At 50.3% G+C, this 11,523-nt stretch overlaps 1 protein-coding gene across 2 annotated transcripts; it reads left to right on the top strand.

Annotated features, from left to right (window-relative positions):
- Positions 1 to 327: 327 nt before the first annotated feature.
- Positions 328 to 11,345, top strand: PLA2G12B (phospholipase A2 group XIIB). 2 transcript variants are annotated; one of them, XM_002191903.6, is made up of 4 exons: positions 328 to 638; positions 5,211 to 5,287; positions 6,428 to 6,593; positions 8,430 to 11,345. In XM_002191903.6, the coding sequence occupies exons 1-4, from the start codon at positions 404 to 406 to the stop codon at positions 8,546 to 8,548; spliced, it is 597 nt and encodes a 198-aa protein (XP_002191939.5). In that variant the 5' UTR covers positions 328 to 403; the 3' UTR covers positions 8,549 to 11,345. The 2 variants fall into 2 exon arrangements, with proteins under 2 accessions (XP_002191939.5, XP_030131532.4); XM_030275672.4 differs by having other exon boundaries at positions 5,211 to 5,299.
- The last annotated feature ends 178 nt before the right edge of the window (positions 11,346 to 11,523 follow it).

Here is an 11,523-nt window from a genome sequence, read left to right as displayed (position 1 = left end):
GGCAAGGGGTGCTCCTCAACCTGCCTGAGCAGCAGAAATTTTGGGCAGAGAGATACTCTTCACGTCCCAGCAGGCTGGGGAAGGAGTGAGGTGGCCCATGCAGCGTCCTCGGGGGACAGACCCCGCTCAGGAGTGAGGGAAGGGTTCCTCTTGGGGAGCTGCAGCCCTGGCGCCATGGGGACCGAGCATGTCCCAGCGGGATTGTGCAAACTCCCAGCTCCGGGAGCCGAACTCCCTCCGTATCTCGGCGCTGCACTTTGCACCCCGGCTGCCGTGACCTCACGCCGGCTCCCGGGGCAGCGTTTAAAGTCCAGGCAGAGCGGAGCCACTGCCTCCTACCCACAGCAGCACATCCCGCGGCTGCTGCCCCTCCGCCTGCCCGGGGCTGGCACCGCAGCGCAGCATGCGGCTGCTGCTGGGGGCAGCGCTCCTGTGCCTCACCCTGCGCCCGGGGCACGGCTCCGAGGAGGCAGCACCCCACAGCCCCGGCCAGCAGGACTCCCAGGCACAGTCATCCTTTTCCGACTGGGGCATCGACACCATCCGGGACGGCTTTGAAACGGTGAACAGCTACTTCGACTCCTTCTTGGAACTGCTTGGGGGGAAAAATGGAGTCTGTCAGTACCGCTGTCGATATGGTAAGTGATCATCACTGCTGCTGACTCCTCTCTCCTCTTCTCCTTCCCTGCGGCCCCGACCAGCCCCTCCTACCCACGAGCTGTTCCCGGCAGTGCTCAGGGTCACAACCTCTCTGCCAGTGCCAGCACAGGGACACTGAACCCCCTTCCCCAAGAGCAGCCTGCTCTGCAGGCACCGCACACAGGGCAGGCTGCGGCTTTCCCCGCAAGGGCACACCGGCACCCGGGCTGTCCCTCTGCCCGGACAGCACAGGGAGGGGAGGCTGAGCCAGCTGCCCTAATCTCAGCAACCTTCGGAGTGCCTTATCCTGCAGCGGTGAGCTGGCCGGTGCCGTGGGCTGGAGGAGGAGAGATAACGGGGGACAAACCTCACGTCACTGGGAGGCACCTTTAGTACTCAAGGCAGAAGGAGGCAGCTCCTGCTTGCTTTGGACTTCACTGTTTGGTGATTCACCCAAAAGGATTAGTTTGGTTTGTCCTGGGGGCAGGATGAAGGGGGTGACATCACTGGGTGCACAGAGCTGCAGTCTGTGGGGTGACAGGGCCACAGGCAGCACTGGCCATCACCAGGGCACCTGTGGGAACGACCTGCTTAGGAACCAGCCAGGAGTTTTCCCTCAGACTATCCTCTCCTCAGCCTCCTACAACTGTCCCACAGCAACATCTTGTCCTGTCACCTCAGCCTGCCCAGCCACAGCTGCCTGCCAGCCCCTTGCCCCACAGCTTCACCCCACACCCTCAGTGACCACATGGGAAAGATGCTGGTGAGCACAGAGGGATTTCAACCCCTCTCCTCCCCGGAGCACTGTTTTGCACAGACAGACTTAACCCTTTGGGGAGACCCCACTGACTCTGTCTCAGTCTGCATGGATCCCGTGGATCTCCTGCTCTTCCCAGGCCAGCAGCCAGGGCACTGGGACAAGAGATGCTGCAGGGCTGGGACCTCAGCTCCCTGCCAGGGGCAGAGGGGCCATAAGGAGTTCAAAATCAGTCTGAAAGTTGTGAAGTTTTTTGTTCTGTTTCATAACTAATGTCACAGAAACACAGAACAGGCTGAGTTGGAAGGGACCCATCAGGATCATTGATTCTAACTCCCGGCCCTGTGACACCCCAAGAGTCACATCCTGTGAAAACGTTGTCCAGACACTCCTGGAGCCCTGGTAGCCATGGGACCACTTCTCTGATGAGCCTGGAAGTGCTTCCAGGGCTCAACCACTTGCTGGATGTAAAACCTCTTCTGAACATCCATCTAATGTGTATATATGTGTCCTTCCCCCTCCTGCCAGCTCTGCTCCCAGGCCCCACACTGAGAACAAACAGGGAGCAGCAAGCTCAGCCCCATGGAATGGAGGGAGCCAGGTACCCCAGCCCACCACCACAGTCCCACAGTGACTCTGGTCCCTCAGCTGGGGATCTCTCAGTCCTCTCTACAGCAGCTCAGGAGGGCCATGTGTGTCCCCAGTGCCTAGAGGATGAGGTCCCCAGACCCTCCAGCACCACCCCAGCACAAGGTGTGGCAGTCCCAGGCCATGTGTGTCACAACCTCCTAAAAGTGCACTCCATGCTCCAAATTCAGAGCAGAAAGGGACTTGCCCTCCTTAATGTAGAGACTGAAACTCCTGGCAGTGGGAAAAACGTGGCTGGGACTGCAGTGGGCCTGAGGTAATGATGATATTCAGAGCTGGTTTCATGGAGCCTCAGGACTTACCACATCATGCAGGAGTTACTGCTTTTGGACACATCCAGAGGGCTATCCTTGCCTGTCCTTATAAAAAGCATCTCCAGAGAGCAGCACAAATCCCTGCTCACATCCCAGGAGCACCCTGCATCTCAAAGGAACAGTGTTTTACCTAGAAAGGAAAACAAGCCCATTGTTAGCCCAGTTCTCATCCTCTGCTGAACAGCTCATTAATAACTGCCTGAAGGAGGACACTACTGAAATGCTGCCCATGTGGCTCCAAGGGGCTTGCTGGACCCTTCCTTGCTAATCTCTGGCACAGACATTGCAAACTGGAGAGGATGCCAGGATGGTCCCAAATCAGTGAGATCCGGTCCTTGCTCAGAAGGGTGAACATAAATCAACTTTGTGCTGAATCAAGGCCTGATTGTATTTTTTCCCCAGGCATGAAACAAAAATTATTCCTTCTACTTATTTCCATTTCAGCCAAGATATACCAATAATAGCTTATTTTGCCACAGTAAAGGTCAGGACTCACCTGTGATTGGCACATCCATCTTCAGCTGAACACTTGGCAGTTCCAGCTGTAAGACTCTCCTGATTTTTCAAGCAGCTACTGAGGTCTGAAAACAACCAACTTGATGGATAACTCCCTTAAATCAGGACATTAGGGTTACACTCGCATTTACTGGCAAATACCCCCCTGCTTACAAAGTCTCACTGGGCATCTCAGGGGAAACAAACAGCCTGGGCTGGGAGTGAAGCCCTTGTAGCTTCCTCCTGGCCAGACAAGACTTCGCTGCTTTGCTCAGCCTTTGGTCCTGAAGGGCTTCAGAGGAGGGGGCACCTCCAGGCTGTGGGAAAAGAGCCTTCAAAGCCAGGCTCTCTCCAACAGGGCACACAAGGCTGGGTGTGTGCAGGCACCTCTGCTCAAAGCCTGCCCGCCTGGGGCACACAGACAACAATGGACCACCCAAACAGTGCAAGGAGCCCTGAGACCATCCATTCACCCAAAAATACACTCAGCTCCCCCAGCCAATGTCCCAGCAGCTGTTCAGCCAGCTGGCTGCTTTCCAGCCTCTTGGAACAGCTACAACAGCCTGAGGGCATTAAAATGCATCAGGGACACTCAACTTCAGTTCCAGGGCTGTGGCAACAAGGCAGTGGCCTGCAATCTATCTTCTTGCCTGTAAGGATGGGCAAGCAATAAATGATAACAGGGACACTGAGTCAATGCTTGTAGAGAGGCAGGAATGCCTGATATTCCTGTTTTGCTTTTCTCCTACCTACAAAACAAGATGTGGGAGAGAGGTTAACTGTGGTGTCTTGGACTTGACCTAGCTGAGAAAGAGTACAAAGGGGCACTTTATAAGTTTAAAAGCTCTGCTTTTCAGAGGGGAGGGGACAAGTTTCCTACAAGGGCTTATCCTGAAGGCAGTTGATGTTTTGTGGCATCAGCACAATCCTTATGTGAGGGTTTTTTTCATCATAACAGCTTTCTAGAACATTATAATAGCTGTGACTTGGGCTTAATTGAAGATTTGGAAACACAGCTTTCATTGGCTGGGAACTGGATAATAGAGGGAGAACTGGATGATCTTAAAGGTCCCATCCAACCCAAGCCATTCCATGATCTACACATCCCCAAAAAGTCTCACTCCTACTCAGACTTGCCATCTTATCCCACTAACTGTCAGTGTGCTGCAGGAACAGAATTTTTACAATCAATATTACAAGTAAGACACTCAAATTTGACTCCATCCTGCAAAACCCACAGCAGATTTTGAACTTTCTTCTGCCTCCTGCATCAGTTCAGGAACATTTGAATTCTGAGTCCCAGTTCCCACCCCCTTCCAAAAAAAACATCAAGGCTCTTTTGGAAGGGGAAAATTGCCTGTTGGCATCTCACAGATGGATAGGATTTCAGTTTGTTATTTATTTGTAGCAAATCTGTTATTTAAGCAAAACAGCTCTGGCAAAGTTTAATTGAGAGGTGCTGGGAACACTCCTACATAAGTCTCTCTGAGGCTTTTGGCTGCAAGGCCTTCCCAAGGGCACAGCAGATTTATGGTTGAATTAACCACTGGCTTTTTAGGTACCTGAACAGAAAAATGGGGAAAGTGTCTTAAATAATTCCCGGCGCTGACAAAAAGCAGGAGGTGGAAATGGACTTTAAAAGAACCCAACCCTGCCTTGAAGGGCTGAATTAGATCCATTTTATGTCTATATAAATTCTCTAGCCATGCTCAGGGAAGCAGAAACTTAACCCTTGATGTGACAGGTTTCAGAAGGCTCAGCTCACACGTAGTTTTTTGGAGCATTCCTACAGTTTATTGTCCCAGAGCAGGGACAGGACCCAGGGAATGGCTGGAGCTGTGTCAGGGCAGGGTTAGGTTGGATATGAGGAAAAGGTTCTTCCCCCAGAGGGTGGTCAGGCACCGAACAGGTTCCCCTACAACAATCAGATTAAAATGCTATTGAAAGGTACTGCTAGAACTAGCTGGGAGCTGGACTCTTCCTACATTGGGTAAATAATTATTCACAGAGGGAGTTCTTGCTCCTTTATGCATATTAAGCAGACTGAGGGAAGTGCAGAGATTAAAGGAACAGAAATTATTTGCAAAACGTGGCAATGCATCACCATGGGCAGAAAATGGACCAAGAAGACCTGCTCAGAGCAAGATCAGACACTCAAGGTCTGGCACAGTTTGGAGGAGATCCACAGCACAAGAATGAACTGAGGATAGAAAGAAACCCCCTTGCTAAGTCAGCAGTGTAAGCAGTAGTGTTTGGGGATGCAAACCAAAGGGGAGCTGACTGTCACTCCTTGCTTTTTGGACCTAGTCTTGGGAAGATCAGCTTTCCTAACATTTGTCTTGTCTCTTCTTCCCCAGGGAAGGCTCCCATGCCACGGCCTCACTACAAACCCCAAGAACCCAACGGCTGTAGCTCCCATTTTCTGGGGCTCAAGGTACCCGAAAGTGTATGTACTATCCCACCCACCAATCCCAAAGGATGCAGCTCTCCATCACATCACCAGCTCATCATTCTGGGCAAGGAAAAGGCTGGGCTGGGCTGAGCAGCTCGGTGACAATAACCTGTGTGTACACAGCAACACCTGAGTGCATCCTCCATACCTGCCCCTTCACCTCTTCCCACCTTTTTGCCTCTGCCAAGCACTGAATGAAACCCACAGGCTTTAAAAATGCACCCGCTCATTATATTAAAGGCAATTAATGAAACAATACTGGAATCACCAGGAAAAGCCTTCCCAGGAGGCTCTCAGAGCAGGGAATCCTATTTAGCCCATGCATTATTACTGCCCACGGAGTCTGCAGCAATTAGGCAGATTCCTGCCCTGACAATCGCTCTCTTTGCAGCCCATTTTTCATGTTAGGTTTAATTCCTGAAACTCTATTTCACTGCAAACCTTGTGGGCGTTTCTGTGGTGCCTACTCTGCACCAGGCAATTGCAAGTGCAATGAAGGAACAATTAATCTAAATTTTACATGAGGAAGGGCAAAAAGAGGAATAATTCATAACAAGCTAACAAGTACAGTCTTTCCAGGAGACAGGCCTTCTGCTCCATCACCTCCAGGGTCATTAGCTAAGCTTACAGGGAGCACAGCTCCCCTGACCATGCTGTGTTTGTCCTTGGCCTCAATTGCATCTCTGAGAAATAAGGCATTAGAATACTTATGGCATGTTTATTAGGCCAAAAAGCAGGACCTTGTCAGGTTGTGGGAAAAAGAGGAAAAGAGAAAAGGGGCCTTTGCCACTGTTGGCAAGGACATGGAGCTCTCTGACAAATGAAACTAGAAAATGGTCATGGTGGGGCTGTTCCCCACCTCTCTGCCAGACGCTGATTCCCTGGGACACAGAGAGGAGAAGAGAATGGGATGAAGTCTGCACTGAGCCTAAACCACGGACACCACTGGGCTGCTCCCTCATCCTTCTTTAGATGGTGAGGGAGCAGCACACATCCCCTCCTGCTGCCCCAGCTATCAGGAATAGCTTCTGGAAAAGGAGCCAGCTAGACCTCACCCCATCACAGCTGTGTGAGCCTGAGGCCAGAACCCAGCCAAGGGACACCTCTTTTCTCTTTCCCCAGCTAGACTTGGGCATCCCTGCCATGACCAAGTGCTGCAACCAGCTGGACATTTGTTATGACACCTGTGGGGCCAACAAGTACCGCTGTGACGCCAAGTTCCGCTGGTGCCTCCACTCCATCTGCTCCGACCTGAAGCGCAGCCTGGGCTTCGTCTCCAAGGTGCAAGGTAGGACCCTGCCTCCCATCCCCGGTGCAGGGAGCCCCTTCCTTGCCAAAAAGATGCACAGCTCTGCAGTAGGGAGCAGCATCTCTGAACTGCACTTGTCACAGGTGGGTGAGAACACAGAGATCTGCCCCCTCTGCCACACACTTCTGCCTCAAGGCTGGAGACCTACAGTTATTTGCATTTAGAAAACATTACAATGTGTGAAAAAAACCACAAACAACACTGGATGTAATTCCTTCAAAACTTGGAGGCAGTCCCAGACACCTTAAGGGGACACATAAAAGCCTTACAGGGCCAGTGAGGCACACATTTGAAACCTTTACGTGGCCAGGGGCCAGCAAAACTGAGAGAGCCAAGGGCTCTCAGGGATCTGGTCACAGATAAGAGATGATGATGGCACCAGGGACACACCAGTCTGGGTAGTGGCTGAGCCACTGCAGGCAGCTCTGGATGACTCAGAAGTGCTAACAAGCCCTAGAGATGTGCCAGCAGCTCAACTGCCACCCTGGTTTTGCCTAATTTAAAAAGCCTCAGCCTAGAAGTCTGAGAAGAGCTTTTTTGGTAACCTCTGCTGACCCCCTGCTGTAAGGTATCCTTAAATATGCATTTGTTTTCCAAAGGTGCAGCCTGATTAGGACACATGGGAAGTCTGCAGCGCTAGTGCAGATGGCTTCCTACCTGGTCACAGATAAATGCATGGGAAGAGTGCCCAGGCCAGCAAGAGAAATCAAAGACATGGATTGAGATTGAGATGCTACAGGCTGAGCACAGCCAATCTTTCATGGTCACCCTTATCAACAGCTCCTCACACAGCCAACTTCTTCCCATCTCTTCAGATTTTCCACTTTTTCATATGACTCCCTCTTGCTCTCTGCTTGCAGCAGCAAAGCAAACCTAGATCCTAGGGAGTTAAGGTGGAGCAGAGCCCAAACTCCTGGGCTGAGCCAAGCCACCTCTGCCAGGCAGGAGCAGATTCCTCCAGCATCTCTGTCCTGGCTGCTGTAGGAGGCACAGGTAACACCAGTGAACCTCTGAGCCATCCTCCCCTCACCTTGGGCTCTACAGATCCTGTCCCCAGGGCTGCTCTGAGTAGCTCCTGTCACAGCCCTCCTCCTCAGCCATTCCAGCTCTTATCTGGCATTCAAAACCTCGGTTTTCTCACTGACTCACCACAGCCTCTCCAGTGCCTGCCAACTGAGCAGCCTCCTGAAGGAACAGGAGCTCTGAGGTGTTTGGAGAGGCTGAGATAGGAGAAAACAGTCCCAAAGGCAAGGCTTTCCCAACTTCATCATGCATACAGCTATCAGTGTTGCTGCCAGTAAATAAACCCTAAAGACCTAATAGTAACCTATTTATTTACTGACAAGCACTTTCAGGGTTGTTTTTGGGATGTGGAGGGGCTAGTAGTCAAGCAGTCAGCTGCTCCAGCTGCTGTAAGATTTTTCACGCTGGCTGGCAGCTGGCATTGTAACTCCCAAAAAACCCCAGAAATGTTGGTTAATAGTGGCCATAGGCAAAACTGAGAGGAGAAGTAATAATGTAGGGGCCTCCTGGGAAATCTGTTCGGTAAACAGTGCTGTTTGCAGAGCCCCAGATGATCCATCAACCAGTAGGGCCTCAAAGAGGCAAGAAAGGAGGGGTTTAGGGGGTAAGAAATTAATGCCACCCTGGAGAGAAGAGAGGAGGGAACCTCAGGATTATAAAAATGCAGTTCTCAGAGAGAAAAGATGACAGCCCATGCTTCCAATGGCAAACCCCACGGAGCTCAGTGCAGGGCTCGGGCTGGGGAGCTCAGGGTTTCCTGTCCTTACCTGGCCACCCTGTCCTTCTCCACAGCCTGTGAATCCATGGCAGACACGGTGTTCAACGCTGTCTGGACCCTGGGCTGCCGGCCCTTCATGAACAGCCAGAGGAGCGCCTGCATTTGCAGCGAGGAAGAGCGCGACGAGCTGTGAGCCAGAGCAGCCACCCAGTGCCCCTCTGCAGCACAGTGACTCCTGCCAGCCCTCGGGATGGGCACCCACGGCAGCCTGGGGCACGGCAGAGCCAGCCCACGGACAGAGGGCAGCCGTGCCTGCTGCCCGCCGCAGATGCAGCTCCACAGCCCCACAGGATCCCAGGCCAGTTCTCTCCAAGGCAAGCAGGACGCAGAGCTGCTTATAAACACGAGACTTACCTTAAATACGTACTATTACCTCCCCCCACCCTGTAACTCCCTAATTTGCAGTGCAAGGCATTAGGTTTCTGCAAGCCCTGTGAAATTCCCAGTCCATGGATATGCTATGTACATTTTTGCACTGCTGGTGACAGACTGAAGAGGGGTAATTTGCTTTCAGTACATTGCTCACACCCATCTCTTGACACTTTCCATCTTGTCATTACACACCCTGACAACCCTGCATATTTAAATACTTGGTGGATCCTAAACTGATTTAAGACATCTGGAGATTTCTTAAGCATGAGTTAAGGGGAAGGGCTTGAGGTGTTTGTGGTACACAATTGATATTCAGGACCAAAGCCCACCATTTATCAGATGTGAAATCACAGCCCTCTCCCCCAGTCTCAGGATAGGAAGCCACTTTTCTTTGCCAGTGTCATCCACTGGCATCTATTTAATTACTTTTCTCCTATAGCATTTAACAAAGCTTTGCCCTTAGGATCCCTTTCTACACAAAATGGCTGGGTATCCACCTCCATCTCTTGCACGAGCGAAACAGGAGGCTCACAGTGGCCTTGGATGAGAAATTCTGGAGCCTTATCTGTCAGATGACAGGACTTATGTGCTACCTCTGTGGGGCTGCTATCAGCAGCCTCAGACACCATTCCTTCTAAAACTGGTTAATACTCCCATCTGTTATGGAGAGCTTTTGTTGCGTGCAAAACCAGAATTTAAAGTGGTGCATGGCATTTTGCCTCCACAGAACACTGGCAGACAGCTTTCAGCTGGGCTTCTTGTTGGAAGGATGTTGCTACTGGGTGTGTGCGTGCCGTGCCACGTAAATATTTCAGCAGCTCCTGCAAACATATTTATGGTTATGTTCTTCCATCTGCCACAGAGAAGTTAAGGCTGCAAAAGGGTGATTTAACAAGAGTGGAAAGAGTCTGCCTTGGTTGCTTTTCTTCCAGTTTAAATGGGTTTAAAATGTATGCATGGAGCTATAAATTATTTAAACCCTGTATTCCTATTCCTGCCAGTCATCCTTGCCTTACAGTGAACAGCAATGAGACATTCAGCTGGCCCCAAGTGGGCTGGAACAACAAAAGCCCCCTGGTATCCAGACCAGGAAAATGGAAGTGACTGCGTGAGGTGTACTGGGATGTTTCCTATCACAGAGGACTTCAACACTGCTGGGCTAATGCCACTGGAGAGGGAATTCTGCATTCCGAGATTCCCTGCTCTGTCAGAGCATGAGGCTGGACACACAACCTTGATTATCCAGCTAAGAAACATCTACTTTTGGCTAGGGATGGGAAGGAAACATTCCTCATTCCAGACACTGCCCAAACTTTGTATTCTGTTGGTGAAATAGTGCTTGTGGCCAGTTGAAATGTGAACCCCCTCCTGTGATTAAATGACAAAAAAGAAGTTAAAACAGGTATATTGTCTACATTCAACAGCCGACTGCATGGCAAATATCTTAAATTATCTTAGAGTTCAAGTGATATCAGACTAAAGCCAAGCAACTGCTGGCAGGTGATGACATACACTGGAGAAATCAAAGGGTTCTGAACAAAATCTCTGTACCCAGACACTGATGGTGCTGGAGACGTCGCTAAGATAAATCATCATTTCTCCCTGCTTTCAGACCACCATTCATCCCAAAACCCTAGAGACCACCCCAAGCAGGCCAGCTACTGAATAAATTTTTCACTGTGGTAACGTGAAAAACCCCCTAGCAGCCCTACAAGGAAATATCTGAACCTTCAAGGGGTGGCAGTGACTCCAGCAAATAATCCTGTGTAGGAGCAAACCAGCACATGAAACCCAGTAAAACTGCAACCAAACTAAAACCTGCTCCCCCTCCGTGCCACTCCTGCTATCCAGTGATGTACAGCCACGGAAGCAGCTGATCACAGGATTCTCCAGGTTGCTGCATGAACCTTGGGTCATCTTCAATTCCACCCTGCTCTGGACACAAAGACACCACTTTGCTCATCCCATGGCTTCCTCTTGATTTTGTGCATCGGCAGGATTGTTTTCAGCTGCAGAGTGGAAAAGCTGCTCCACATGAATTCGTCAGGAAGAACCAAATAATCTGCACAATAACTGACATAAACCAGGAAAGGAACTTCTCCCTCCATACTCCCCTGACATCCCTTCCATATAAACAAACAAGAGCAGCTGATTCTGTAGAAGGCACCAGATAATTAATTTAATTTCCCAGCTCTCGTTTTATCCAAACAAATATATTTAGTGGAGGTTGCCTGAACAAAGAAGTGACAGTGGGAAACTGCCCCTGTGGTCCCACTGCAGATGTGAATCAGCAGAACAGCAATCCTAGGAGAAACCTTTTTCCTTTCTTTTTCTTTCACATATGGTTGGATAACACACGAAAAGTGTCTTTCCATTTATATGTACTTATCATCATAGAAATATTTTTGTTTACTGTAACACACACACACTTATTTCCAAGATTAGAAAAGCAGCCATGAAGCTATTTAGAAAAATCATTAAACTCTCAGCCATTAAATGTTCATTCCTCAATGGAATCTCACTTGCCAGAACAAATAAATCTGTGAAATAGGTTGAAATGTTTGAGGTGATTTGTGACTCCTTTCTAAATGGTCCCTTCAAACGGATTCCACTCCCATTTGAGAGCAGCAGCAAATTTTGGCTTTTGCAGTAATGTGGCTGCTCCAAGCAAAGCAGAACACAGGTGATGAAAGTTTGGGAGCTTCCAGCAGACCTCCAACCACGCAGGACAGAGCT

This window comes from Taeniopygia guttata, chromosome 6, assembly GCF_048771995.1.
Source record: "Taeniopygia guttata chromosome 6, bTaeGut7.mat, whole genome shotgun sequence".
Taxonomy (NCBI): domain Eukaryota; kingdom Metazoa; phylum Chordata; class Aves; order Passeriformes; family Estrildidae; genus Taeniopygia; species Taeniopygia guttata.
The sequence above is the reverse complement of the archived record's forward strand: the minus strand, read 5'-3'. Positions and strand labels throughout refer to the sequence as shown.